Raw genomic sequence first — 27,289 nt, 5'->3', positions numbered from 1 at the left:
CAACTTTTTCTCGAGCCTTACCGGTCCTTCAGAGCCAGAAGAGCCTTCGGAACTGACGCCTGCTCTAGTGTTTTTGTCTCTCAACTCTGATGTCCTCGGTGACGATTGAGGACTCTAGGAGCCGACACTCTCTCTGGTTGGTTCTGGGGAGGATAGTCCGACCAACTTGTCTGTTCCGACTCTGCCTATCAGGGCTTCGGCTCAGATGAGCTCAGCTCCTACCTCTGGCTCGGAGCCCACTGCCCAGTGCAGGGGGTATTGACTGTTTCCTCGGATCTGTCGATCCCTTCGCATTGCAGCAGGGGTGCCTTCGAAGCCATGAGGAGAGTTATGTCTCCTCAGACATCCTCAACCTCAGGTCCATCTTCTTCCCCTAAACCACCTGTGTCTGCTTCACAGATCCTGCAAAAGCGTAGAGACCCAGAGCCTCAGTAAGCCCCATTGGGTGGCCCATGCCCTTCTGAGACCTCACCAGAGGCTCCCAGTGATGAGGTTCCTAGGAAGAGAGTTTGTAAGAGGAAACATCTAGACTCCCCTCAGGAAGTCCTAACATCTTATACTGACTTGGATGAATCAGAAGGGTCCCCCTGTGAGGATATCTCATTTGCTGAGATACAAATCCTTAGGCAGAGGGGTGACTGGCAGTCCACAAACCCTACTGAAGGCGAGTTGGTTCTCCTGAAGGCTTTCGGGTCTCAGCCCTCTTCCTCTGTGGTGTCTCCGCCCTTCGATGAACTTATGCAGCTGGTTTCACGAAGGTTGTGGGAGTTTCCGGACACCATGACGTCTGTTCCTAGGAGGGCCTAGTAAGTTCATCTGTGCTCCCCAAGACAAATCTTTTCTGACCAAAGGTGCCCCAGTTGATGCTATGGTGGTGACGGCAGCCACCAAAAAGGAAATGTCAGAAACTTCTTCTATCCATCCATTCTTCTAACAGAGACTCCAGGATCATGGATAGATATGGAGAGTGCACATTTAGTTCAGTGACTTTTACACTCCACTCAACTACTTAACCCATTTCACCAGACTGCAAAGAAATCTCCTTATGAGCTGAGAGATGCTCTTCAGGGTACAGTAGCTGCAGGAGCTTCAGACAAAGTTGCTTCCCAATTTGCTACCCTCAGCTCCATTGTTAGCTTGTCGATGCGCCTCTTCTTAAGCAGCTGATGGAATGAGTAGGGCAGCGGGTACAGGAATTGATCTTAGGAAACACTCCTGGATGCACTTGTGTTCCTTCACGGAGCCCTTCAAGTCATCCTTTGTGAATACCCCTTTTGAGGGCTCGTCTCTTTTCGTGCCCAAAGTCAAGGAAACTTTGACCAGGTGTGAGCATAAAGGAAAGACTCTGCTGTCGGAGTCTGTTTTTCCGCCCCTACCAGACACTTCCCCAATGGTCAAAGGGAAGAGGAAATGTGGTTCCGAAAAGCCCAAGGAGCTTTTCAGAACACGCGTGGTGAACCCCCCTACAGGAGCAGAGCCCCCCTCCAGGAGCAGAGGAGAGGGCAATAATGAAAGACGCTGCCCTTGCGGTAGAGGGGGTCCGCAAAACCAGGGCAACAGAGATCACTTCTTTGGGAAGCCCTACTTCTGCTCCTAAAAGGAGGCCCGACTGTCCTACTCTGGAGGAAGTCAGGGGTCGCTTATCTTTGTACCCAGATGCCTGGCTCAAAATGACAGAGGACAACTGGGTACAAAGTATCATTTCCAGAGGATACTTTATTCCTTTCGCCACAACCCCTCCACTGACGAGGAAAATCCCGGGTGTTCCACCCAGTTACAGGGAACAAGCAACAGTAGAGGTCCAAACGTTGCTAAGAAAATCATCCAACCAGTCCCAGCAGACCAGACAGGATCCGGAGCTTACTCGAGATTCTTTTTAGTTCCCAAAAAGACCGGGGACTGGAGACCTATGTTGGACCTCAACAGGCTTAACAAATCTGTCAAAGAGAAGTTTCGGATGTCCATGCTTCAGTCGATACTTTCCTTCTTAGGGAAAGACAATTGCATGTGCTCGAGAGATCTCCAGGATGCGTACTACCACATAAAAATGGCCAGGCCATCCAGGGATCATCTGCGCTTCCGGCTGGTAGCCAATTATTACCAATTTTAGCCCTGCCCTTTGGTCTCACTACAGCCCCCAGAGTGTTAACCAAATGTATGGCAGTGGTCATGGCTCACCTGAGACGTTTAGGATTCCAGGTGTTTCTTTACCTAGACAATTGGCTCCTCATTGCCACCACCAGGCATCAACTCATTCAAGCCCGGGACTCCAGTCTCACTCTGTAGCCAGCTGAAAAATCTGCCTTGTCGCCATCATCGCAACATACCATTTTTATCAGAGCAGAACTGGACACCACCACCACCACCATACTAAGACTTCCAGTAGAAAGAGTCTTGCTACTCATCAGCAGGTCCGCATTCTGATATCCAAAAACAAGGCTCCGGCATCAGAAGTTCTAAAGTTGTTGGGTATGATGGCAGCTGCAATTCTGGCCATACTGCTGGGTCATATGCACATGGAGATACTGCAATGGCCTTACCAAGAGTTTCCCATGTCTTGCCTGATAATGATCACAAACTCCTGCAAAAAGGATCTTCAGTGGTGGTTGACCTCACTTCATGTTACGATAGGACATCCCTTTGTTTTACCCCCACCAGCGGCCACCATGATCACGGACAGCCCAAGGTATATGGACCGATCAAGAGATACATCTGCATATCAATGTCTTAGAGATGAGAGCAGTACTTTTGGCGTTGCAGTACTTCCAGTAGTCTCTTCCTCTGGGTACGACTGTGTTTCAGACTTAGTCAGTGGTCTGGTACTTAAACAAGGAAGGAACCAGGTCATATCCCCTTTGTCTCGAGGCCCTAAGAGTATGGCCGTGGGCTATATCCACCCAGCGCTTTTTGTTAGCAACGCCTATCCCGGGGAAATCCAATGTGATAGCAGACAAGCTGAGCAGAGCAATTTTGTTGCCCCACGAATGGTCCCTCAAGAAAGAAATAACGTACAGGATATTCCGCAGGTGGGGCCAGCCTTGCTGCGACCTTTTTACCAGTCACATGAACACAAAATACGGAGGGTACTTTGCCTTGATTCCCCTTCCGGGAAAAGCCCCAAGGGACACACTTGTTCACTATTGGCCTCGGGTCTCGTGTGCATTTCCACCAATCCTGTTGATACTCAAGGTTCTACAGAAAGCAATAACTCTGGGAAGGACCATCATTCTAATAGCCCCTCATTGGCCTCGTCAGATTGGTTCCCCTTCTTTCAACTTCATGTTTTGGAGGCCCCTTGGATTCTGGACCCAGTTTTGGACCTTCTGATGCACTCTTCGGGGGATCTTCATCCCTCTCTGCAGTCTCTGAAGCTAACAGCTTGGCTGCGCCAGTTCCCATCATAGCCAGATTCCATAAGCTTTCCAATGAGACAAAGCAAATTCTCTTATCCTATCATAAATCCTCTACAAGGAAGCTATACCTTAGCGAGTGAAAAACAAATTTCTATATGGGCCTCTAAAAACAATATTGATCCATACCAAGCCCCTATGGCCTCTGTTTTACAGTTCTTGACCATGATTTTCAACAAAGGAGGTGCAGCAGCAACTGTTCGGGCTCAGCTTGCTGACATTTCTAATTTTCATCTTGGATTCGAAGGATTGAATATTATGTCACAAAATTATCCAAAGCCTTTCTCAAAGGGTCTTTTTATCTCGGACCACCTGTGAAATCTCCCTTTTCTCCATGGAATCTAAATTTTATGCTTTCCCGCATTATTCTTCCTCCATTTGAACCAGCTTCCTCGTGTGACTTCAAATTTTTGTCTTAGAAGACCATCTTTTTAGTAGCTCTTACTTCTGCCCGCAGAGTGTCAGAGCTTCAAGCCTTGTCCATTAAAACCTCCTTACTTGATTTTCCATGCTGACAGAGACTCACTTCAAACAAACCCCTCCTTTTTGAATAAGGTTTGCACTGAAACTAATCTTAACCAAATTATTGATTTGCCAGTTTTCTTCCCCAATCACTCCAACAATCTAGAATACATGGTGCACAAACTTGATGTTCACAGACAGCTCAGATTTTACTTGGATAGAACAAAAGATTTTAGGAAATCGGAACAGCCTTTTGTTTCCTTTTCAGACTCCAGGAAAGGTATGCCAGTGGTTAAAACAATTTTTTTCTAAATGGTTATCTGATTGTATCACATGTGCTTATCCAGCTGCCAATATGCCCTTGCAACATAAAATTAAAGCTGACTCAACCAGATCAGTTTCTACATCCTCTGCCTTTTCTGCCAGACTTCCTATTGATAACATTTGTGCAGCAGCCACTTGGTTAAGACCTCATACCTTTGTCACTCATTACAAAGTTGACAGGATCTCCAGGTACGGGGCCTCCTTTGGGTCTACTGTCCTGAAAAATATACTCCCGTGAGCTACCTGAGATAGAATAAGAATGATCAGTGAGCTAGAAATACTTCACATAAAGAAGTTATGTACTTGCCATAACGTTCCGTGTGAGTTCATCTCGCTTTCATTCTTACATCCCCCCCTCCTGGGCTTTTAGAAGACCAAGATGCTAGCTCCTTCCTGGTTACTCAACCATTCTATACTTTCTCTTATGGAGTTACAGAATGACATATGGTATTATACGCAGCAGACAAGATCTGAAGTAACACTAGGTGCATCATGGGATAGGGACTTGGCCTTGAGCTATTTTAAAACCTCGAGCTTTGCAGTAGGCTGACTCAGTCGAGGGATCAGCTCCGAACCCATTAGTACGAATGAAGGCAAGATGAACAACTCACATGGAATGTTATGGTAAGTACAGAACTTTTCTTTCCTCGCAAGACAAGGACTTGGTGCTGTAATCAGCTTGGACTAATTCCCCTATCAAGATGGGTAAAAAAGTTGATCGTTTTGACAATGAACTACACCTTCATAAGTTCATACTAGGCTATCTGCCCTGGGGCAATTATAAGCCTAGCCTGATTCTGTATGGCTTACGCCACCCCTTGATTTGAGTATACTGTGCCCTTTTTAAGGTTTAGTTTACTGTGCCTCTGTCTAATAGTGACACTGGAGTAATCCCTGGGACAAACCTACGATCCCCCATCCACCTATCGAGTTTCTTCTTGAAGAGATTCATTGAGATGCTCTGCCTCACATGAACTGGAATTCTATTCCAGAGCGAAGGGAGCCTCTGGGTTATGAACCTGTCCCTCCAGCAAGTTCTATTTATTTCTGTGCTGAGGTTCAAGTCCCTCGAGTGTGTGGCTCTAAGGGATTTAGATTTACTGAGGTGGAGCATGTCCATTAATTCTGGATTTGACATAGCTTTGTATGTCAGGCATAGATCGCCTCGAAGTAGGTGGTATGCAACTGAGTAGAGCTGGAGTTTTTTTAACCGAGCAGCATATGGCATCTGTTTGAGACCCTTGATCCTCTTGGTGAGATGCTTTTGGGGTCTTTCTAATTGCTGCAGGTGTCTGGTAAGGTACATCCCAAAAGGGGCATTGTATTCTATGATGGGCCTGATGAGGGATGAATAAAGGGGCACGATTACCTCTCTTGATCTAGATGTGAAACCCTTCGTGATGAGGTGGGCTATGTAGAAGGTCTTTTCTAACCACTTTGGCAATGTGGTTTTCAAAGGAGAGATTGCTATCAACTTGGGTCCCCAGGTCCCTAATAACTTTCTCTGTACTTAATGGGTTTCCGCCTGTGTGGTAATTTGTGGGCACATTGTTTTTGCCAAAGGGTATGACTATACATTTTTTGGCATTTAGCTTTAAACCATGGCGCTGGCACCAGTTATCTGACTCTGAGACCTTTCTGAAGGATGTTTGTGTGAGCTGGAGAGTTGATTATGGTGCCCAGTTTGTCGTCTGCGAACTTGGTGAGCCGTAGTCCTCCCACGTTTGCCTGTGCCTCGGAAAAGTATATACCGAACAAGAGTGGCCCCAGGACAGAACCCTGTGGGACGCCACTTGTGACCGGTTTCGAGTCTGACATGGCTCCAGCATCTCTCACTCTGTGGGTTCTGTCTTTGAGCCAGTTTGCGACCCATCTTGTGACATAGGGGTTTATATTTAAGCTGGATAGCTGATCTATGATGCCCGAGTGGGGTATTGTGTCATATGCCTTTGCAAGGTCCAGATAGGCTGTGTGGAATACCTTTCCTTCATCTATGGCTTTGGTGACTGTTTCGAAGAAGTCAACCAGGTTCAAAAGGCAGGATCTGCCCTTGACAAAGCCGAACTGGGTAGGATCTAGTGTCTGTAGGTCCCCAATGTCTTTGTTTATGAGCTCCATGATGATCCTCTCCATAGCCTTGCAGACTAAGCTAGTCAGGCTTATGGGGCGATAGTTTCCAGGGTCTGTAGAGGCTTTACCTTTATGGAATGGGACCACAGTTTTTCTGTACGCCATTCTGTGGGCACATATCCTGTAGTGAGGCTGAGATTGTATGGCTGTTTTATTTGAGGGATTAGTTCCTCTTGGAGTTCATGTAGGATGCAACCTGGGATGCCATCTGGTCCCATGGAAGCAGTGTTTTTTGCTTTGGAGAGGGCAGCCTTCACCTGAGCATCAGAGATGTTTGGGAGGCAGCCCTCTGCCGGGATAGATACTTGCTCTTTTGGGGGGGGGAGAAGTTTGCACTGAACCTGTCTGCCAGGATATTGGCGATGTCTGTGGGTTCAATGTATTTTTTGTCATTTAGAATCAACTCAGAACAAGTCTGGGAGTTGCATCCCAGGTTTCTAACACAACTGAAAAAAGCCTTATGATTGTCTTTGGTATCCTGTGCAATTTTCTCTCGAAGCTGGCCTTGGAGGATTTTATGAGGATCGTAATTTTTGCTAGTACTGATCAGAGATGCCTTCCCTATTAGGGATTTTGCTCTATCATGTAGTAGCTTCCTCCTTCTGTTGTACAGTTTATTTATGGCAGGGGTCCACCAGACTGGACGCCTGCCTTTGGATGATTGGGTCTTGGTTTTTTTTGGGATAGCATGATCCATGCATTCCTGGAGATGTCCGTAGAATGCGTTTATATAGGATTCTGCCGTTTGGGTCGTAGTTTCCACTGGCCCTGGGGCCTTGAAGGATTCCACTTCGGTTTTGAGAAGTGAGAAGCTTGCTTTTGAGAAGTTTTTCACTGTGGTTTTCTGATCTGGGGGTGGGGTCGGGATGTTGACATCCAGTAAAATTAATTTATGGTCTGATCTTACCAATGAGGGATATACTTCTGGTGTGGAGCATAGAGTCCCCATGTTGGTAATGATCAGGTCTAGTATGTTGTCCCCTCTTGTGGGAGTGGTGACTAGTTGTTTCATAGCATTTGAGTTGATAATTTCCAGGAACCTTTGGGCTAAGGTGCTGAGGCTTGAGTAGTGCTCCCAGTCAATGTTTGGGTAGTTGAAGTTGTCCAGTATAATGGTGTTCAGAGAGATCTTCATGTTCTCCAATGTTTTCAGGAAAGCAGAGTGGGATTCCTGACTTTGAGAGGGTGGTCTGTAGGATGCTATAAACTGAAAAGCAGTCTTGCCCACTGTTAGTTGCACATGGATGGTCTCCGATACTTCGTGCAATGCCACTACACTAACCTGGAGGTGTGGATATCCTTGATAAATATGGAAACTCCCCCGGGTTTTGGGGCCGAAAAGCATGATATGAGGTATAGCCTGGTAGTGCTGGGGTGCTCTCTGGAGCCTTGAACCAGGTTTCTGTCACTGCACAGATATCGATGTTCTCCATACTGAGGAGAGCTTCGAGTGCGTGCATCTTGAGGTTAAGACTTCTGGCATTTAGCAGCATTGCCCTTAGTTTCTTGTTCCTTGTGCTGTCTATGGGGGTGGGTTTGACTTTTAAGCCTTGCCTAAAAAAGGCACTATGGGGGTGGCAAGAGCCTTTGACAATATCCGAAAGCCCAGTGGTGACAAGTGCAAGCCGTCCCTACCGAAGCAACGTGGCTTGTCGAGCATGTCATCCCAGGCTGACAGACACTGGTTCCCCTTTGAATGACACCAAAATTTTAGCCAATTGTTAAAATCGATCATTTTGTCTTTGTACTGTGGCATCATTCTAGGTGAGGGTAAGATGCTGCTCAAGGTCAGGGTCATACCAGCCTGGGCTACATGATCAGAGAGCTCCTCTATGTCTCTTTTCATGTAGTCCAGGGAGGTACGTCTCAGGTCATTCACACCAGCATGTACAATGACGGAGTCATATTTGTATTTGCTTTGGAGTGACTTGAGTGCTTGCGTTATGTGGTGGATCCTAGCATCCGACAGGCAGCTCACCGTGACCTTCTCTTTATTCAGCCTGGTGAGCGGGACGTCAGTGTGTCTGACAATAGTCACCTATTACAAGAGCATCAGGTGTGTTATTCAGCCTTAAGGGCTGTGGCTGCTTGGCACACTGACTTTGTGGGTTATGTGTTGTGCGTGTTTTGTTTTGAGGTAGCGTTTGCTTAGATGTCTGCTTTGGAGGTCTCTGCTTAGGTAGATTTTTATTTAGAGCCTCCGAGTATGTTTTTGTGTATTTGTGTTTGGTACGCTGATGTGGTGGGACTATGTGATACTGGAATTGTGTTGTGTGAGTTTACCTTCTCCTCCTGACTGGTTACACCAGTTTTGAGATGAGAGAGCTCAGCCTCCAGTTTGGCTAAATAGTTGCATCTCTCACATTTATTTGAACCTGTTTGGAGGAGGAGTGGGTTGTCCGTGTACATGAGACAGTTGTAACATTGCCTCAAAATTCCCAGATTCACCAGCTGGACTGGAGAGGAAACCATTGACTGACCTTTGGACATGCTAGAGTAATATAGGGAAACTGAATTTAAGACGGACCAATAGAGGGGACAGGGTAATCGTAGAGAGTAAAAGAATAAGTAGTGCTTATGGTTTAATAGTGCTAACTTGTAGGATTACTTAATTGGACCAGTGAAGGGCCTTAGAATGAGAATATGGTGTTTAAATTGAGAGAGAGAGCAGTTCTAAGGGAAAAAGTAAAGAGCAGACTTTCTGGAGCCAGGAATAGTTTAAACCCAATTAGGCGGTGCTGCCCGCTGTTGCGCTATACTCAAAAATGCGCAAGAGATGGTTTTAAGAGAGGAAGATGGAGTTTTGGAATTGACCCAAAATGGCCAATAAAACTACAGTTTCAAGTCAGTAACCACTCCCACAGGGGCAGGCAGGCTGCTCAATGTTTTTCACTGCCACTGATCAACAGAGAGACTTCCCTTTAGCCCAAGCAAATAATGGCCTCACAGAAACTTACAAACAGTTCAAGAACAGCAAGCCTGTAACTGAACTTTTTTAAATCTCAGAAAAGTGGGGAAAAAAGCAAGATGTTTTTTGTTGTTTTTTTTTTCAGAGATGATAGAGGTTCACAAGTATCAACAAGTTATAACAGTGCAGCTATATCCTGAAGAAAGGAGTGTGTTCCTCTAAGTCCTTGAAAAAAGCCAATATTAAAGCTCAAATTCTTTTTCCTGCAAGAATAAAAATCACCTTGCCAGAAGGAGTGAAGATCTTTATTCCTTACAAGAAGCAGTAGAATTTATCCAAAAGAAGAAAATACTGTCAGGCATAGAAGAAATGGAATGTTCATCCCTGAGTTTGAAGAGACAGGCAACAAAAAATGGATGGTCTGTGAAAGAAGGAGCAAACAAAGCTAAAAAACTAAAGGACAAATGAATACATTCCTTCTAATTTTAAATGCTTTGTTTTATGAATCATAACATATTTGATTCTGGAATGTCTCTATGCTGTAAGGTAATGTGAATAATTTTTATTAACTTTTTTCCTTTATATCTACTAATAATAATTGCATATAGTACTAAGTATTTAAATAACATTCTTTCTCTTTCTTCTTTCTTTCTGATCTTTTTTGTTACCAGTGTTTTCTTTCTCTTCCCCATTATTAGCACTTTACATACTTTTCCCTTTTAAATCACTACAAATGATGTATGTCTTCTTATTCTTTAGTAATAGTATAATATGACTTAATACTAAAGTGCATTTTTTCTAGTGGGACAGTGGTGGGGTAACCAGGTGTTTCTGATTAGTGTTTCTAACTAGATGTTTTAGACTTTGTTTAGATTCATTTAAACATTAATACAGTACATTAATGGTGTTTTATAGATAGTTCAATATAAGTTTATATAGATATACACACACATTCACACACACATACACACACACTAGGTTCCCTTTTTTTCTGTCTCTCTCTCTCTGGTCCGGTTAACTGGTGTGTAAATAAAATGTTATAATATGATTTCTGATTTGAGCCAGCTGTTACTTCAAAATACCTGTTTTTATATGAAAGGGTTCATTTTTTCATGATGATGTGATTTCTGATTTCAGGCAGTTGTTACTTCTAAATACCCGTTTTTATATGAAAGGGTTACTTTTTCATGATGCTGTTTTGTGAGGAAGCTGGTGGTCTGTGTGACTCTTCTCATTGTGGAGATTTATGACATGCACTGACAAGGCAGCTTGAGTACTTTTTTTTTTATGCTTTCTGTAAACTCTAAAAGCTTCAAGATCTGAATTTCCTGCTAAAATGCTTTTTTTTCTTCACTAGATACTGCTACTGTTGTGCATGAGCCTATTTAGGTACTTTTTAACAAGCTTATGAAGCTGCAGCTTGCAGAAACAGTGCTGACATCATTTGACCTTTTGAACTTCTTAAATGGTTGTACATAGAATTATTTATCCTTCACTAGATACTTTAGTGTTTAACTCCTCTGAAAATGCCTGTGTTCTCATAGATGCATACATTCTGCAGATTTAATGACACGATTAGTAACTAAATGGCATCAAGTCAACTAGGAGCTGCCTTAAAAAACTCATTATGCATATTAACATTAGACTTGTGTTATATAACTAAATCTTTAGTAACTAAACAGAGGGTTGTGAGGCCCCCTTTTTTTTCTCTATCTCCTCCCTTCTTGATGAAAGACGTCAGCATATAGATATTAATACATATGAGTAATATGTGTATAATTGCAAAATATAATAGTTATGTTGTAAAGTGTCATATATATATATATATATATATATATATATATATATATATATATATATATATATATATATATATTCAACAGATCCTTACATGAAAAATGTTAGATGACTGTCAAAATGGTTAAATTATCTGTTTCTTGAAAAGTCTTGGAAATAATGACAATCTTCTTATACATGCTTTGATCTGATGTGTATTTCTGACATCTACGTATTAGAGGTGCTATTATCATATGTGACATTCATATAGTTTCAGATATATTAGACACTCTCTAATGTATATCTCATGGATTCAGATTTCTTTAGTTGCTTTCATAATGCTTTTCTTTTTTATTTTTATACTATATTCTAAGCAGAGATTGATAATTTGTGTTTGGTATTGGAGAGGTGGTGGATGGATGGTTTTAAGTTTTGAACTAAACCAGAAACTTTGTTTCATGTACGTCTTTGTAAATAGTTTTGAGTTTTGTTTTCAGTAGATTTCAAGCGAACACAAGAAAGGTCTTTCAGTTAGTAATAACATACACATTATATTCAATGGCTTGTAAATGTTTATCATTCAATATTAATGGTTTGAACAGTAATGTAAAAAGAGCTGGTTTGCTTAAATATATCAAAATGCATAAAGCCCAGATCATCTTTTTGCAGGAAACCCATCTGTTAAAAAAAGATCTACAAAAATACTCATTCAGTGGCTATGCCTTTCTGGCTGATTCATGTTTTAAGACTAAGAGAAGGTGCACTTTTATTCTATGGAAAAATACTTATTGTATCTATTAATTCTTGCCATAGTATTTCAGATAAAGATGAGATGCTAAGCATGGTTATTTTGGAAATCAGTAGGAAGTATTATACTTTGATTAATACATACTGGATACCAGGACTGAGTACTGAATATGTTGACAAATATCTGGACCGGATTACTTTAAATGCAAAAGAGGAAATTATAGCAACATGTGATTTTAACTCCCTATTATCAGGCAATGATAATGGTAAAATAAAACTTGCATCTCAAGCCAAGAAGTTAAATGACTTTGCAAACCAGATGAACCTTTAAGATGTACATGGTCTATGAGAACATTATTCTATACTCACTATTCATATCGGTTTGGTACACAAACATTGATAAGGTCTTTGTATCAAATGATATTTACTCTAAGTGACATATCTGTAATGACTTGTCCACTTTCGGACTATAATGCTGTAAACTTTACATTAACTACACATACAGATGATTTAAGATTTCTACAGAGAATTCCTGCTTACATAACTAAGTTAAATTACTTTAGAGAATGGATAATGAAAGAAATAGATATGTTTATGGAAACAAATGATAATGGTGAAGTGACTGCTACTATACTATGGGACACCTTTAAAGTTTATATATATATATATATATATATATATATATATATATATATATATATATATAGTAGACTAAAATTTTGGTATCTTAAAAAAAAAGGAGAGTGGGACAACATTTAGACTTACAAAAAAAATAGACAAGATAAAAATGGACGCAAATCCAAATAGTGAAGTTGCACATAAAATTGCTAAGTTAAAGCAAAAATACTTAGAAGTTCTGAAACATAAGGTAGCCATAAACCTGGAAAAATTGAAATTACAATCTTATGCTGTAAATCCCAAATATCTACATAAAATAGCGGTAAGATCCCAAAAAAATAATCAAAATCATATTAATGTGTTTAAATATAAAAATGGTTCATTTAAGAGTACATCTAACGTGATGGGTATATTAGAAGTGTTCAAAAACTACTATAAAGATATTTATAACACACCACTGTTGGAGACAGATAATGTAATAAATACTTTTATTCAAGAAAATATAACTACTAAGGTGTCAGTGCAACAAAATAACGTATTAAATAAACAAATAACAGAAGTGAAAGAGCAAATAAAAAATTTAAAAGATAATAAAGCTTTAGGACTGGATGGAGTAATTCCTGAACTATATAAGATTTTCCCTGAATATATAATAAAGAAAATGATGAGTGCCTGTACTATGGTTAAGCAAAAAATGTATAACACCCCCATCGTGGAAATACTCAGTTATCTCCCCCATATTAAAACAAGGTAAGGACCCCAAATCTTGTGATTCATATAGGCCAATTACGTTAATTATAAAATTTTCAATATTACCTAATCTAATACATAATGATCAGACAGGGTTCATGCTTCATACAAAAGTGCAAGATGACATTATTAAATTACTATCATTAATAGACATAGCATGCAAATACAAAAAAACAATGATCAGCCTAGACATATAAAAGGCTTTTGATTCTATTAGTTGGTCTTATCCACAAATAATTCTGATTGGTTTCAAATTCTCCTCAGATTTTGTCAACTTATTATTCTAAATTTATAGTGGGGCACAAGCTTATGTGAAAATCGGATCATGTCTGTCCTCACCACTAGAAATCCTCAAGGGAATTGACAGGGTTGTCCTTTGTCACCATTATTGTTTGCTCTTTCAATGGAACCTTTTGCTACATATATCAGAAACAAGCAAAATACAAAAGGTTTTCAAGTTAATAAGGACTATTGTCCTAAGATACAATTATTTGCTGATGATATGTTAACTTTGGGTGATATTGATGGTTCTTTGCATGATGTTATAAATACCTTAAGCAAATTTGAAAGAATTTCAGGGCTTAAATTTAATCGTAATAAATCCAAAGCATTACTAATTAACAAAAAGATCAACAAAAACCTAAGAGGAGAATAGCCTGTTTAATTGAGAGAATTATATGTTAGAATATTTGGGTGTCAGTATAAGGAGTACATGGAAAGAGTCTGTTAAACTGTTAAACTAAACCACAATAATTTAATAACCACCATTAGTGATCTAATCAAAAGATGGACTAAAATGTTCTTCACAATGGAAGATAGGCTCTCTTTAATTAAAATGATAATTTTACCTAACATTTTGTTTTATATACAGTCATTGATACTACCCCCTCCCAAAAACTTATTTAAAAATTTAAATTACATGCTACTTAAATTTTTATGGTTTCCCTTAAATCCTAAGATTGCATATAAATGGCACATTAGAGCTTGGAACAGTAATGGGCTAGCATTCCCTAGATTATATCTTTATTCCAAATCCGTTATGGTTTCCCTTAAATCCTAAGATTGCATATAAATGGCACATTAGAGCTTGGAACAGTAACGGGCTAGCATTCCCTAGCTTATATCTTTATTCCAAATCCGTTATTAATGTAATATTACATTGGATCACACCTACCTATATATCTGGCTGGAAAAAATACATGAGATTCATATAACTGATGTCAGAACTATAGAAAATCAATTTAAGGAACAATATGGAATGAGGGAGTTTATTGGCTTTTACGTGAATTTTGTTTAATAAGAAGTTTGATAATTTTTCTTATGGCATTAAACAAATATTTAATAACTTTAAAAATATGATTAGTTGTAATTACAACATTAAACAGTTTATATTTCTTATATTCTCTATAGCATACTCTCCTGATTGCCTAGATTCTTTCAACATCAATGCAATGCAAAAATTAAAGGAAAATAACATGATATTCTGGCACCAGTTTATTGAAAATAAGAGTATTAAACCACTAAACTGTCTTTTATGTAATTTTGATAATAATCAAGACAGTTGGTTGTTTATACACTCATTACAGCCATTTATGGAAAACAAAATGAGAGTATCTTATCAACCTAGAGACAATCTATATCTAGTTTGATACCGCTTTTTATTAGGTATCCTGAAGACAGATAATCAAAAATTAAATATCTCCCCTATCTATAAGATACTAAGAGAAGACACACAAAAATTTGACTCTGATTTTGGAATTACTCTGTAAAAATTAATGGAGAGCAAATACCTGATGAATCCAAAAAATTGTATGTTACCTCTTCATTATATTGGAGATTGCATATATGGGAATGTATGAATAGGAGTTTCTGTACTCCACATAAAATAAATCTTATTGTCAAAAACAGTGAAAGTAAATGTTGGAAATGTGATGAATTACTAGAGGCCAACTGGGTCCGCATGTTCATTGAATGTAGAAATGTTCAATACTGGAAAGACTTCAGATGTTTTGTAAATGCTTTATGGTCATATTTCTAATTCGCTAATCCTCTTCAATGTTCCTATACCTGATATACCTAAATCTCAGATTCAGTTACTCTGGTCAATTCTTGCAATTGCCAGAAAAGTATTTGAAGTGGAAAAGTAAACAAGGTTTGATGTTTAAAGATTGTATTAATTTATCAGAAGTTGTTGGTAAAAAAGAACTGCAAACCATTTGTTATAGAACTCGTAACATTACTCATAAAAATAGCATGGGAAAAATTGGACAACCTTTTGAACAAATACTGATAACTTCTCATGGATAGAATGATTATCATGAATGAATGTAAATATTGTAAATAGTTTTGTTATTGTTTTATCGTATTTGTTATATGTACATTTTGTGTATGTTTTTAATGAAAACAAAAATGTTTTTGAGAAAAAAAACATTGCTCACTCATTTCATTATGAATTATTTTGTAGCAGAAATGTTTAAGAGCACTTCACCTGTAAGTTTCAATACATCTGATGTCCTTCCATATCACTATGTTACATACGACACCTGTAAGTGGTAAAGGCTTTGATATACTGACCAGATGATAGGCTATTCTTGGCAGGAGATCTCTTTGGCAAAAAATACTGCAGCCATGAAGAGAAGGACATCTATTCTTATGGTAAGATTTTATACAACTGTGTTTTCATTTCCCAGCTATGGACATACTGCTAAGAAAAGGAGGAAGCTAAGCTAGTAAGCATATTGGCAACATTGCTAGGCTGCAGTAGTTGCATAACCCATCATTCTTACCAACTGTGCTATCACAGTAGAAGGAAGCCCTTGGAAAATAGGGGAGCAGCCGCAGTTAATATGAAAATAACTAAACATTGGAAACAGTGGATCATTTCGATGTAAAACAGCAAAACACATTAAGGGCGGGTGGGGGAATATTATTTTTGTCTACATATACAAGACTTGGTTTAAGAATCCAAGATGCAAGATCCTGGTTTGCTTTTTCAGTTGTTCTTAATGTTCATTAAAAGCTTGCAGGCACACTAAACTTTTGTCTGGCTGCTGTCTCTAGTGTGTGGAAGCATCCTGAATATGCTGTATTTTGCAAGGATCATGTACCCAACCAATATCGATTGCCTGTCTTGCATATTGTATAGCTAACCCTAAATATCGAGTCAGCGTTTATTTTTTTATGGCTCTGTATGTTTTTTTTTTTGTAGCTATGATGCTTAATTGTGTTTTCTAGGGTCAAGTGAAAATGGATGTGGCTACACTGAAAGATGAGCAAGCAAGGTTGAGATCACAAATAGTGGAATCTCCGGATCAGTTAAAAAGTGAGATGGAGAAACTAAAGGAGACTGTAAAGAAATTAAAGAAAGACACAGTAAGTTTTTTTTTTTGCTTGAAAATTATATCAGTTATGTTATTAACTGTTTAAAACAATATTGGTAACTGGTGAGTTACAGCAACAGCTTCTACTTTAATTTTTAATTATGTGGTGCTTTTGAATCCATTTTCTTCAGAATGCAGAAGTGTAGTTCTTAGATCTGCAAATGACAGTTCTGCAGCAGAAATGAAATCATATCTTGGGATCTCACCTGCATCAGTGCACATCATTCCTGCCAGGATCGTAAAAAAATTATTTCCTACTATTTTGATTGAGTGGTCATCCTGTGAACTTAAACGTGAATGTAGTTACTAAAGTCATATCTTCTTTGGGATACTTATTCCTTCCTTCCGAAATATGTTTCTGTTACCACTGTATCTGCTTTGATCGAATCAAGAATATGGATCATGCCAGACTGCTGCTGTGAAATGCCTGCAAAACCCACCATTTAGTAGTTTTGTATGACAGAAAAAATAAGTTCAAATCACCAGGAAAATTTAAAAAATTAAGCGTTTTCCTCCATTTCAGATTAAAGATTTCATGGGAACAAATCACAAACACAAGCACACTAATACATACACACACACACACACACACACACACACACACACGTTTTATATATGTGTAATATATATATAGATATATATATATATATATATATATATATATATATATATATATATATATATATATATATATATAGATATATATATATATATATATATATATATCACTGTGGAAGGGCTTCCATTTGCATTTATTGATCCAAGCTCTAGAATGGCTTTTTGGTCTCAGTAGTGTTGGCTAGGGAGACGGAATGGAGCAGTGAACTCCCAGCTCCCCTATAATGGGAGGCGGCACCCAATTTCTGTTACCTTTGGTGGAGACCAGGAGGCTCACAGGGCATATCCAGCTAATTAGAGGGAGTGGCAATGACATCATCTTGATGTCATTGCATTAGCTGTCTCCATAGAGAAATTGATTGGATGCCATGAGAATTAATGCTGCCAGGTTCCGTGCTAGTCACTCCCAATGGAATCCTTCACTCTCCAGGCCTAAACAATAAGTTTAATGGAGACTTCTGGGGGAGTTTGTGGGGCCCACCCACTGAAGGGTCACATCCAGGTTACCTTGCAAGGAGTCTTTGGGATAATCCAGGGAGACAGCCTGAAGCTTTTAGGAGTTCAGAGAAGATCAAGGGGAAAGCTTAAAAAAAATTAACATCAGGCACAAAAAAAGGTTTTGTCTTTGATTTTGAGTATTTGTGTCCTAGTGTATGCTTGCTTACAGTGGCATGGGTACAGGCTGTCATTCTTTAAGGGCACATTAGGTACCCTCTCTAAAAGGAATGTCTCCTGTTTTTTTGTTTGATCCTAAGGTCTTGCCTTTGGCCTCCAGAAAAGGAAACTTTCTGTCACCACTACATTGATGTTCAGACAGCCCAGTGACTTAGGGGGATTGAAGCCCTGACCACTAACTAGAAATTGGTAATAAATAAGCAGCTCAGGTGCTGGATAGTGCTGGCAGAAAGGTCCTGGAGAGAGGTACTGTGGCAGCTTGGGGAATCTGTTGGTTATAACCCAGTGGAGACTAGTGCTGCAGGCAGTCACTGATCTGGGGAGTGGTTTGGGTGAGGAGTTGTGGTTACCTTAAGGGCCCATTGTGGTTTTCTCCTCAGGAACCATGTCTGGCAGTTAAACCAGCAAACTAAAGCTCTGAGCTGTTAATGAACTGTTGCCTGTGCCCAGGGTGCAGGGTTTGATTCCTTCCACCTTAATTTGCTTATGTGACTGAGCAAATTACTTAACCTGAAGGTGTTTCCAGGTAATCTCTGAAAAGGGTCTGTTTTATCCAGTGGGCTTATTCTGTCAAGAAATAGATAAAATAAATAAGCAAATCCACATCTCTGTTCCTGCTCAACATTACAGAGGTATGTTGGCATGCTTAGGGGCGGGGCCATGGAAAAACATCACCATGAGCCACAGTACAACAGTCCTTCTCCTGGTCCCATCATGTTAGGGGTGCACTGTAGAGAAAACTGTAGAAATGTATAATGGAGACTCCACACCACACCATGATGCTGCTGTAACATGGTAACTTATAAGGGCAGGAGTATAGAGGAACCAAGGTGCTTGTGAAACCTGTAGTCAGTGTCGGCAGTAGAGCAGAAAGTATGCCCTCCCCAAAAAAGGAAGGTTTCTGTGAGCAAATTTGAGGAGAGATTCCAGGTATCAGACAGTTCTGACTTTTGAAGTGGACAGTCCTGCCAGGAGGATAAAATTGGCTTATTCAGTAGCCTCATTCCATGACTTTAGTCCACTACTGTCTATGGGTGGTGGTGCTTTGAATTTACCCTATCTTAAATATCTATCACTAGAGACCTGGTTAGTATTGGATATGGTCATGGCTAGCCAAATCTTGGAGCTTTCTGGTCCTTCTCCAGAAATATCTCCACTACAAAAGTCCTAGAACAGGCACAGGCTATACTTCTCAAAGGAGCCATGAGGACTGTCCCTCATAACGAATGAGGAGAGCGTTTTCATTCTGTCTTCTTTATTCTAAATGGGAGGTTAGTTTCCATCCTATTCTAGACCTCAGTGATTTTAGTTGTTTATATACTGATGCATTATGCTTGTGGTCTTGCTTTACGTCTGGATAGTGCCAGTTGTTATGAAAGCATTCTGTCTTGCAGAGCAGTGTCTGGGGGTTCACAAATGATGTGCCTTCAGTTCTGCCTGGTTTGGAAGCAGTTTGAATATAGAGTGCTGCCATTTGATTTCTGTTCATGTCTCCATGGGTTTACCAAGGTACTAGACATTGAGACTTTGCAGGAGAAAAACCTGTTCTCTTCTATGGATGACTGGCTTTTGGCAGGGCCCTATCAAGGGACTAGAGTAGTATCCCTGACTTGTTTTTGTTTCTGTGGTTGCATGCCTGGGGTCTTCTTTATGTGAAGAAGTCTTCTCTGAGTTCATGTCATAGGATTGCTTTCATCCATGCACATTTGAATATCTGTTAGTGGCAGTTGTTCCTGCCCACAGAGCAGACACAGTTGTAGACCTTTAGCAGAATAGGTACAGTTAAGGTCCAGGCAGTGATCTTTATGTGCCTTTTGGGTTTAATGAAGACAACAGCCAGGATTCAAAAAAACACTCCTGTGGTCGTTCAAAGTACCTTCTTGCAGGTAGGCCAATTTACACCACAGTTGGTTATATGATTCGGAGACATGTTCAGCCACAATGAGAAACACCTCATCAGCTAATTTGCATGTCTCTGAATTGATCCTTATGCATATTAATGCAAAAATCACTTTACAGCAGTAATTACCTCAATGCCATCTCATACATACATTCAGACCTTCATACACGTGCACTTAACATGTACACTCACAGATAACTCTCCAACTCAGACCACGAATCAGTATCACACACCCATTTAGATACGTGTCCACACAACAGTCTGCATTCCTTACATAACCCCGTTACTGTGACATACACACACACACAGTCATCCATGTCCAGTTCTAGCCCTACAGACATGCATTCACACATCACACACACCCACACCCTAGTGCTACCTTTACTCTGGACTTCACTAAACTTGTTTGTAATGCAAACTTTCCCATTGATTAGAACTGATGACTGTGCATTTTGGCCAAGCTGATTTTCACAGCAGGTAATGTAAATGATTTTACTGCAGGCATTTCTTAGGTGGGGGTACATGACTAAATGGCATTTACCAAACCCCCAGCTTCTTTTATATTACAGCACAGTAGCATAACCACCTTATTGTCGTGATACTTCAGATAGTGGATAATTACTGTGGTAGGTTGGTCTGTGAATAAGAAAAAGTTACTGTGATGGGTTGGCTGTTTATTTAGGGTTTACCTCTCACACTGGCCCTTTCTGAATCCTGGACAATTTCATTGAGGCTTTCTGAACAGCAGAGGGAGCAGAGTGTTGCGGAAAAAGGCCATTGGCTGCAGCGTCTCAAAAGCACTCCCTAGATAATCTTTGGTTTCACATGCTTGTTTCCATGTACTGGTGTGGTCGACGGTCCCCAGTAGTATCAGTTAGTCTCGCCTTTCTGAAGCCAAATCTGTTTATACTTTTGACAATGGATGCTTTACTGTAAGAGGAGTTACCTCAGCTTCTCTGCTGTTCAGGGGAAATGGACCCAATCTGAGAAGGCCTTCACATAGGGATCCAGTTAGTAGCTGATGGCAGATGTTCTTCATGTTTCACTGTTGCAGTCATCACATTTGGGTCATCTGCCTGCAGGTAGACCTCAGTCGGCCTGAATACCAGAGTCTTGGGATTTCGGCATCTGATGCTGTCACTTCCATGATGTCAGGGGTATAAAACATGCAGCTAATGCCATCACACCAGTCTTTCTTGCCGTGCGGTGCCCAAAGCAGAAGCAGTTCGCAAGTGCTGGTCGGCCGCCTCCTGAAATTTTTGTTTTTTGAGTTTGACCTGAAGTCTTCTAAAAGATAAGTATCCCATTGGGGATCCTATTTTCTTGATCTAACCGATGTCAGAAAAAAAAACATATGGGGGTGCCATGACATTTCTATCCCTTAATATATTATTCTGGTGTGCATTTAAGAAAAAAAGCGTTTTTATTCCAAATAATTGCCCGATACTGAATGCCTTTAATATGATTTGTGAGGATGAATTAAGACAATTGTATAATAATATTTCATCTGGTAAACAAAAGGTTAAATATTTTAATATGTCATATGCTGAATCTTTAGCTTGTAAGCAGTTGTGTGAAAATAAGAATATAGTAATTAAGCTGACAAGGGGGGAGCGACTGATATATTTGACAAACATGTATATATAGAACTGATGAATGATTTTCTGAAGGATGAAGCCACTTTCATCACAGAAATAAATGTTTGTCTATGATTTACAAACACAGGGGGACATTACACTTGATCTATTTAGCTATTTTTCAGTATCATGCCCAGTCGTCCTAGTAATTTATGGAATACCCAAGCTACATAAATCTTTAAACCACCCATGAGACCTATTGTCTCGAAGAGTTTGAGCGACTGAACCATTATCAATATTTGTACAAAAAATGTTGAGTAAATATTTACCTGTATGTCCAAGTTACATAAAAGACACTGGAGATTTTTTAAAGAAATTGTATACATAGTATAAGGACAACAGACAATGTGATTTTATATTGGCAACCTTAGACTTGGGTTCATTATTTACCGTCATACCAAATGAGCATGGAATAAATGCCATTCGTGAATTTTTATGCAGTAATACAAATATGATGGGTAAAGAGATAGAGACCCTTTGTAATATAATAGAAAGTTTTCTGGATAAAAATATTTTTCTTTTCAGTGGGCAACCAATAGCTGGTGTAGCCATGGGTACTCCCATGGCTAACACATATGCTAATATTGTGTTGAGTCAATGGGAAAAAGAATGTTATGAATGATGAAAATCCATTTAAAGGAAATATCCTTTTTTACCAGCGTTTTGTTGATGATTGTTTCCTATTATGGAAAGGTAATGGACAACAATTAAAAAGATTTGTGGAATTTTTAAATAGTACCACAAATTTTTTAAAGTTTACTATGGAATATTCTTATAGTAGAATTTCTTATTTGGATTTTGAACTATATAAGGAAGCTGGGGTATTAAACTTGTGTGCATAGAAAGGACGTACAGGTAAATAGATATACACATGCAAAAAGCATGCATGCTAAACATGTATTTGCTGGAATTATTAAGAGTCAACTATTAAGGGTGAGCAGACTTAATATTGATTTGATAAAATGCGAAGAACAGATGGAGGTTATATGTAAGGATTTTGAGAGTATGACATGTCTTAAGGATTAAGAATAATATATTAAGGGATAGAAACGTCATGGCACCCCCATATTTTGGTGAAAATTCCTCAGATGAGGATGGGGTGATTCGTTCCACCTCTACCTTGAGATATGTTACAACTTAGTTATATGACAAAATATGTGGAGACAATAATTCGAAAAAATTGGCGAATATTAACATCTTTGCCTGAATTAGTTACAGTATTGGGTAGGGTACAACGATTTGCCTATAAAAATAAAAGCAATCTTAAAAGACAATTGTTATAAAGATTTTGAAGTGAATTTAAAGAACCCTGTGACTTTTAATTATGGTACTACTTGTTTAAACTGTAGTTGCTGTAATGATATTTGTGACAAGCAGGTTTTTGAACATCCAGTAAGTAAAATAAAATATGAGGTGAAATATCAGGCAACATGTAAAATAAAAGTTGTATATTTAGCAACATGTACCTGATGTGATGGATTTTATTTGGGAAAGTGTTCAAGGCGACTTAAAGATCGCATAATTGAACACAAATCTGAGATGAGGAGAGGTGCCATGTCTAATGCCTTAACTAAACATAAAATTGGTTAAGGGATGTTTCATAACTTTAGAAGTAGTATATAAAACTGCGGTGGTGGTGCTGCGGTAGCGTCCTCGCCTCACAGTAAGACGCTGTCCTGTTCGATTCTCAGCTAGAGCGTCTTCTATGGGGAGACATGCGTGAATGGGTGTACCTTCGTTGAAGGTTGTGCATCAGGGCTGGCAACTCGGCACGTAAAAATCTACTGCCAATCATTAGCAGACCGGAGTTCCGCTGTGGCGACCCCTAACTGGGAAAAACTGAAAGACACAACAACAGAAATAGTATATAAAAGTTTGACAGGGTGATATAAATAATAAGCTAGAAATGTCTGAATATAAATGGATTGTTAGACTTGATAGACTTGAAGTAGATACGGCACATGGACTAAACAATATGATAACTGTTAAACCTGTTTTAATAGCTAGACAGAAACAGTATAAATGATGATTTATAAGCTTATGACTAATATCAAAATGCTGTATGGAGTTAAATAGTAATGTATATAGACCTGAATTTTAATGTTAATTATTTTTGTAATTTCATTGGTGGCTGTGTCATGTGATATTTTATAAAAATGGTGTTTTTTAGTGTAATGTTTGAATACTGAAGAAGGGATATCTCCCGAAAGCTTTATTATCTTTGTTAACAAAGTGAGCATTTTCTACTCATTTCTTTTGCTCTCGTTTCCCAGGGATACACATTCCACTTCCACTCACTCCCAACCCCAAGTGGATGACAGACCACCCCCCAAACCAGTGGGCAGAGGCCCAAAAGCAAGTAATTTCTCTTCTCAGTACCAAGGCTATTCAACCTGTCCCAGCAAAACAAAGGGGGCAAGGCTTTTATTTCAGACTGTTTCTGGTACCCAGAAAAGAAAACTCTTGGCGTCATATCCTGTATTTGTCTATTCTCAACACCTTTCTGGTGGTTCCAAAATTCAGAATGCTTACTCTCCAGCAGCTACTTCCTATGCTAGCCAAGGACTCCTGGCTAGCAACCCGAGACTTAAAAGAAGCTTACCTGCACATCAATCTTGCAGAAAATACCTACGTTTGAGCAGGCTCGATGCACTATCAGTTCTCTGCACTTCCTTTGGCTTATTTTCTGCACCCAGGGTATTCACAAAATGCCTAGCTCCAGCCATTACATATTGCAGGCAGAGAACAATTCTAATTTACCCATAATTGGATGATTGCCTGATTCAGGCGTACAGTCAGGAATTGCTACTACACCACCTGACATTTGTAAAGAGACTTCTTACTTCACTGGGGTACACCATCAATGAAAAGAAATCTGGTACCCAGCCAACAGATTGTATTCCTGGGAGCAAGCTTAAACACAACTTCCCAGATGGCATTCCTCATTCCAGAAAAACAAATTTATTTGACAAACTACTTCAATCTACTGGCCACCAAAACCCAGCTAACTGCAAGAAAAATACTGCAAGCCCTAGGGCTCATGGCTTCTTGCATTCTACTAATTCCATATGCAAGACCGCTGAATGGCTTTGATAGATTAGCCTTATTGTTGCTAAGCGGACACTCGCTAATAAGTTATTAGACGCTAGAGAAAGCGACATTACTTATACTGTGTCATCGCTGAATGGGTTTGGTAGATTAGCCTTATTGTGGCCAAGCGGACACTCGCTAATGCTTATATACTCCTGTTAGTAATGCATTTATTTCTTCATGTCCGCTGACGTTGTCTCCTAAGATTCCGTGTGGTAACGCTATGTACCATAGAGCAGTAATTAATGTACTTTAAAATGGTTAAGCGTTACTAAATTGAAAGGTGCTCACAAATCCCATTTCACCACTCACCTGTATTGCCTCTATCGTTGCTTTTAATGGTCTTAGCACTAACGCCGAATTGTCGGCAGTGAAACGCTATCTTCTCAAAACCAGCACCAAAGTGCTGCACAGCTTAACTTTTTGGCGCCAACCCATGTACTAATGCTGGCTAAGTGTTGATGTGGATTACTGGCGCATTAGCCTAGTATATCCTCTGCGCAAATCCATATATTTTGGCCTGCTGAGTGAACAGCGCTTTTTTACACACGATACCATTTAATCTGCCTAACAGATACTTAAAGTCAAAGAACATACTTTGTTCTTGTTGGCGTGCTGGTACAAGTGCTAACCAAGCGTTCCTGTAAATAACTGTCGTGCTAACCTAGTATATCCTTTGGTTTATGTACATAACTGTTGTACTAGCCTAGTATATCTTTTGGGGCAAATCCATATACTGTGTCCAGCTGAACGACTAGCGCTTATCACATACACAACAACAAAAAGGTTGTTGGATAGGATACCTATCACATATTGTACTGCCTCTCAGAGTACTGACTGTTTATTTTTCACTGTAATAAACACTGCATAACCTAATGTTTTGTATGATTAGCTAGTGTTGATCTGTACCTGCCCAGTGTATGCTACAATAAGGATAAATGCGTTCACATTTTATTTTTTTCTTTACCTAAGTGTAACCAAGTGGTATAAGTATAAATTGCTTCCTTTTCTTATCTCTTTAAGATGTATTGCATATGTTAATTGCTATTTCCTTACATTTACTTGTTAAAGTTAGCTATTGTGCTTCTGTACTGCCTATTAAAGTGCAATCTCTCTCTCTCCTATTCTCCAGCCTTTACCCTGAAATACCTCCTTGTGACTACGCCTGGCCTGGATACCTAGACCCAAAATAATATAGGAAAGTTCCACTGCCATATCCCTTGTTTATGAAAAGACCTACATTGTCACAGAAGGAATTAAGAAAGTATGTACAACCACTGCTACATTTCTGTAATACTGTATTAAAAGCCCTGCTAGGTTCTGTATGCTCTCTTGCCAGGACAGCTCAGCAGCCAAACCCCTACTCCAGACTACTTTTTTCAACTATTCCCTTGTCCTCCTCAACAAGTTTCAGCCTAGCGAACTACCTTGGTAGAATCCCTGGTACACCCTAGCATCTGTCCACTAGGTGGCTCCCTAGCCCCACCACTCTTGCTTCTCACATCTATTACCTTAAAGCCTACTTTAAACATCTTCTAACTTTCCTGCTTTCTTTTTTCCTTTCTCTTTAACATCTTAAGTAACACTATCCTGTTAAACCCATTGGCCCTTGTACTTACCTCTCCATACAATAGTCCACTGATAGGTTCTCGCTCTGCCTCCCTTGCTCTTCCGCTCCGTTAAGCCCTCACTCCCCTCCCTACCCTGCCCCTATTCCCACCGCCCCCACTACATCTACATTTATACCTACCCAACCACACCCACTAGAACTCCTAACCAATTATATTTCACAACTCTCTCACATTCCTCTCCCTATCCCACCCATAAACATTCATCTCTCCACCCACTACTACACCCAATCTAAGCAATCAATCTTCACTGCCCAGCCCACATCCTCTACCTAACCTATCTAATCCACTACTCCTCAACATACTCCCCATTCAGAGCCTAAGGCCTACCTACTCCCCAATCCTACTATAAAACTAGCTTACTAACCTACAGCTTAGTAACTACTAACATCCTCACTTTTCACTTTAAATAACCTCCTACACTATGTTCTCAAAACCCTTAACCTACACCCCACAACTATTATTACTCCTCAACCTATCCTACATCTACTTCAAGCCTTCCACATAACTACTGACTTCAACACATTTCCATCAAAACCTCACATCATAATATTTCCCCATCTCTATCCTATAAAATTCAACTATTCTTTACTTTTAAACTCATTAACCCCTATAAACACTCATCCACAACAGCAGATAATCCATACCCTTACCAATGCATCAAAGTTCAACCCAGACTTTACCAATGCATTAAAGTACAACCCACACTCTAAGCAATCCAAACACCTAACCAATATTATTCTATATTTAATTACTACCCTATTATCAGGAGACATACATCCCAACCCTGGCCCCTCAAACCCCTCCAACATTGACAAGTCTATACTTATTGCCTCCCTAAACTCTCAAAGCATAGTAAACAAAATCCCAAGCCTCCATGCCTGGCTCTCACACAACAAACCCAACATTTTATCTATATCTGAAACATGGCTAAAGTCTCACATAAAAGACCATGAAATAACACCACCAAACTACTATATCATCCGAAAAGACAGATCCCACAAAAAAGGTTGTGGTGTTGCTCTTCCGTATTCATCCTCCCTGTCAGTCACCCCTTATAACAAGCCTATTCCCAAATTCGACAATGCAGAAATACTCTTGACAAAATTTCAACTTAATAAACACAAACACATAGTAATAGTCTCCATCTACATCCCCCAATATTACCACATTAGAAAATATACTTTTCTGGCTCTCCACAAATATTAACAACGAAATAATAATCCTAGGAGATAC

General features: G+C 39.6%; 1 protein-coding gene across 1 annotated transcript in view; it reads left to right on the top strand.

The window, feature by feature from the left end:
* The window catches only part of NUF2 (NUF2 component of NDC80 kinetochore complex), a gene marked incomplete in the record, with an annotated part of 506,946 nt that overhangs the window by 181,070 nt on the left and 298,587 nt on the right, over window positions 1–27,289 (top strand). Inside the window, 1 exon segment of the mRNA XM_044088667.1 lies at window positions 16,360–16,497. Within this exon segment, the coding sequence (XP_043944602.1) occupies window positions 16,360–16,497 (138 nt within the window).

Source organism: Protopterus annectens, chromosome 11.part0 (genome assembly GCF_019279795.1).
Source record: "Protopterus annectens isolate FY-2018-M chromosome 11.part0, PAN1.0, whole genome shotgun sequence".
In the NCBI taxonomy this organism is placed as follows: domain Eukaryota; kingdom Metazoa; phylum Chordata; order Ceratodontiformes; family Protopteridae; genus Protopterus; species Protopterus annectens.
The sequence above is the reverse complement of the archived record's forward strand: the minus strand, read 5'-3'. Positions and strand labels throughout refer to the sequence as shown.